This window comes from Cyprinodon variegatus, unplaced genomic scaffold (assembly GCF_000732505.1).
Source record: "Cyprinodon variegatus isolate N-32 unplaced genomic scaffold, C_variegatus-1.0 Scaffold565, whole genome shotgun sequence".
Classification (NCBI taxonomy): domain Eukaryota; kingdom Metazoa; phylum Chordata; class Actinopteri; order Cyprinodontiformes; family Cyprinodontidae; genus Cyprinodon; species Cyprinodon variegatus.
Window position 1 is genome coordinate 107,879 of NW_015151018.1, and position 4,280 is coordinate 112,158.

The 4,280-nt window shown below is 39.8% G+C and overlaps 1 protein-coding gene across 1 annotated transcript in view; it reads right to left on the bottom strand.

Annotated features, from left to right (window-relative positions):
* Positions 1 to 4,280, bottom strand: part of rftn2 (raftlin family member 2) — a 35,534-nt gene that overhangs the window by 14,912 nt on the left and 16,342 nt on the right. Inside the window, exon 2 of the mRNA XM_015391937.1 lies at positions 333 to 513. Within this exon, the coding sequence (XP_015247423.1) occupies positions 333 to 513 (181 nt within the window). The remainder of the gene's footprint in view (positions 1 to 332; positions 514 to 4,280) is intronic.

Genomic DNA, 4,280 nt, shown 5'->3' on the forward strand with positions numbered 1-4,280 from the left:
TTTACGTATTTCTAGGTCGTTGTTTTGGTGCAGATGAATGCCCCCCCCCATCCAGCAGGTGTTTTCATGTGACTCTCAGTTCAGACTCCTCTGGACCTTTGCTGTGTTTCTGCTGCTTCCTTCACAGCACAGCAGCAAATGTTGACGCCTCCTCCTGATTGGCTGCTCAAAGACGCCTGTCGTTGAGTGGAAAACCCAAGTCACCCCCCCCCCCCCAAGTCTGACCTCCATCTGAAGCTTCCTATCTAATATGCAGCTGACCTCATTAAAGTTGTCTCCTCTGACTGGAGGCTCATTAAGGGGCCCGGGTCCAGGGACCGGGTCTGTCCTACCTGGGTCTGGGCCGGGCCAGGACGGCGCGGTACAGCAGGCTGAAGGGCAGCGAGCGGCTCCGGCCCAGGGACAGGATGATGGGGTGCAGGGCGGCCAGGACGTAGCCCTGAGTGTAGTAGGACTGCAGCGCCTGAGGCAGCTCGGACAAGGAGGACACATACTGGACCGTAGGACGGCTTCCTGTGAGGACAGACGCTAGATTTAGGTCCAACAGAGTCTCAGGTCAGCTTAGATGGTTCCCCACCAAGTGGAGCATTAAAGACACGGTTAATCTTCCTCCTTCATATCTGCCACATAGTCCGCACTGAAAAAAACACCTATAAATAAGTCAAAATGTCCTGAATTAAGTCTATTTACCCTTAATTTGAGCAGGTTAATAAGATGATTTGCTAATGGAATGAGGATTTTAACTCTTAAAATAAGATAATTGGATAATATGCTCTTGAATTTTTTTTTCTTATTTTAAATGTAAATTGTTTCACTGTGTCACTTACCTCCTAAGTTCAAGAAAAAATTACTTATTTAGATTTCAATTTTTTCGAGTTTAATTTTCCCTACAAGCTGGTTTCTGGCTCACACACTGAAAAAAACAAACAGAAATAAATATTTTTTACTATTAATATAAAATAAATAGATAATAGGCACTTTAAATAAACATTTTATTGATAATGCTTTTTTGTTCCATTGGCAAAGTGTCTCATTTATTTCAATTCAAGAAGAAAAACACTTATTTTAAGAAAAAATGACTTATTTGATTTTTTTGCAGTGCAGTGAAAAGATAATGAGTCCTGAATGCATTAAGTGTCTATTTCAATATAACTTAAAACTTACATCATAAAAAAACATTAGTTTAAAAACATATTTAAAAGGTTTTAATACTTGAAATAAAACTGTTAATCTAATCAAAATTTGAAACAAGGTTTTGTTTTATTTGAAAATGACTCTTTAAATCTAGAACACGGTTATTTTAACTGGAGTCTCATTATTGTTAATATTCAGTCTCAGTGTTATAAACTCTCCTGTCCTCGTTGGTCCATTATCTCCCTCAGCTGCTAAGTTCCCGGTTTTCTTTGCTCCCTGCAGGTTTCTTTTATTCCACGATCCCTGGTTCCATTTCCTGCTCGCTTCTCCATTTTCCCTCGTTTTGCTTCTTGAATCAGAGAAATGCAACACTGGAAAAAAACCGTTCCTCATCATGGAGATACTAGTACACTGGAAAAACCATCTAGAAATAAGTAAAATAATTCTTAAATTAAGTGTATTTACCCTTAATTTGAGTGGAATGAGTATTTTTACTTAAAATAAGATCATTAGATAACATGCACTTGAAATTAGACAATGCAATTGCTTTTTATTTTAAATGTAAATATTCTTGTTCCATTGGCAATTCAAGAATAAATGCAGTTATTTTAAGAAAAAATGATTTTCTTCCCATTTTTTCCAGTGTACTATTTCTGTCGATGCAAAATCCCAGACTAGCATCATTAACCAGAAATAAATCAATAGTTTAATTCTGCACCGCTCTGGACATTCTGTGGATTTATTCCTTTTTAAAAATGTTTTTTTTTTTATGATAAAGTTGTAACTATGACTACAGCAGCAGCAACCAGCCAATCAGCAGCTTTATAATAAAATCTTTCTCCATCAGTCTGAAGGCCAGAAAACATGAATCCCAGAGTATCGCCTCGGCGTTTGGCGCTCAATGAGAGTCAGTGGGGGGGGGTGACACCGGGCATGATTTCCTGCAGGGGAAATTCCCTTAAAGACTCACACTTTTACCCTCAGGGGTGGATCTAGGATTCTAGATCTGGGGCTTTGCCCTGAGGGTGAAGACTGTGAAGATGATTTTAATCACCAGGAGAATCGGTCTTTTTCCAACTTCTGTCACTTCAGCCTGACAGAAATAAAAGTCAACCGTTTCCAAATTCTGAAAAATGAAAAGTGTGATATCATGTCGTATACTAAAAAATGTCCATAATCCAGTAATCTGTCATATTTCACATTAGAACAGGATTTAGCAGAAAGTCTCTCATCTTTGCAGGAATGTTTTTTGTGTCCTGCTATCAGCCGGTTTCCATCCTCTGATATCAGCAACAAAAAATGATAAATATTCACTAAATGTTGGAAAACTGGTGACTGACTTTATTTCTGTCAGGCTGAAGGGACAAAAGTTAGAAAAAGACGGATTCTCTCGGTGTTTAAAAACATAAAACAACTTAAAAATGACCTCATCTATTTATTTATTTATTTTTTTACAATTGTGTAAAAACAGCTGCCAAATTAAACTGAATGTTAAAACTTTGACACGATTATTTAATATATATTTGAAAACGGTCAGATCCACCAGATCCGCCTCTCTGGCTCCCGACACCCCGGGATCACTTCTTCTTCTGCAGGGGAATGCTGCAGGCTGCTTTCCTGCTCTGCTGCCACCATCTGGTGAATTCCAGTACTGCACATTTTACTCTAATCAGCTCAGAAGGGAGATCCGGGGCTCTGGGGGAAACATCTGCAGCTGTAGCCCAAGCAGCCCCCCCCTAGATCCGCCCTGCCTGTTCTTCAGTCTGCTAATAATGCTTTAACATAACACCAAAGATGGTTTAACTCTGTAATTGTCTGCATGTTTTATAATCGTAAAGCCCCACTTTAAGAAGGAAAGCTCTTAAACCAGACAAAACAAGCAGAACTGTTCTCTCCACGTCTCCTTTAAGGCTGTAAAGATTTTAATCAGAGTAATTACTGTTTTTAAGGTAAGTCTGTGTGCAACAGCTGCTATGAAGAGTGGGACATTAGTGGGAAAGACCCGGTTTATATCAGGCTGAAACATGCTTGCAGTGATTGAAAGCAAGCAGGTCGATTACACCTGGATCATTGTGAACAATTTAGGGGATTGCCTTCCTTACCCAGATGAAAGCTGAAGCTGAAGCACACGGGCTTAAACTGAAGTGGGAGAGAGTGGGAGCATTCCACACAACAACGCCCAGAGCTGTGGGAGTCCAGCTGACATCACAGAGGTCTGGGTCGCCTCACTGGTTCCCATTATGAGACCAAACCACCAGTAAAGCTGGATCTGGGCAAACATGGCTGCATTTTAACGGCATTCCGGTTGGTTTTAACATGGCTTCAAACCTTTGGGTTTTTTTCCAGTCCTGCACGTCAGAACTGGTCAAACCCGCTGGAGGAAGCAAAGATGGAGAAGACCTCAGATCAGATCTTTTATTTCATCGCCGAATTTCAGAGGTTCTTACAGATTCTATCTAAATGTTTAACTTTTATATTGTTAGCTCCTGTTTGACATAAATAGCTAAACCCAAACATTAGCTTGGTTCTAGTGTCTGTTTTTCCCCAGAAACCATTAAAGTTTGTTGATTCAGGAAGTGGAAGGAGGAGCAGTTTTTGGATTCTTTGAGATTTATTCAATTAAAGCAACAGGAAACGAAACAGCAAACTACAGGTGAGTGAGAAGTTTGTTCTCAACAAATGAATAAAATGATCTGTTGTTTGGAACAGCAGTTTCTGATCATGCAGCTGGGACTACGGAACACAGTTAGGGCCAAACATTGGTGGGTTGACTTCAACCCCCCACCCTGTAACAGAACCTTTCAGATGACCTTAAGTTTTTAGAAAACACGTAGATCCTGCAGAATACGGAAGATCTATGTTTATTTTCATTGAACATATCGGCAATAAAAGCAATAACATTAGAGATGTTGAGATTGTTAATATAAACCACCTTCAACCGAAGACTCAATCAGTCAACTTTTCCCCTAAAAGCAGAATAATTTTAATATCTTTGACATGACTCCTCCAGAAGAAGTCAGGTGGCAGATCTTAGTCATCCGGATGTTTTTCTTTGACATTTTTGCAGTCAGTCTTTCAGCTCACAGTAAGCTTTAAACTTCCCTTTTTGATAAAGCTTCTAGTTAGAGTGGCTCAGGTTATCCTGA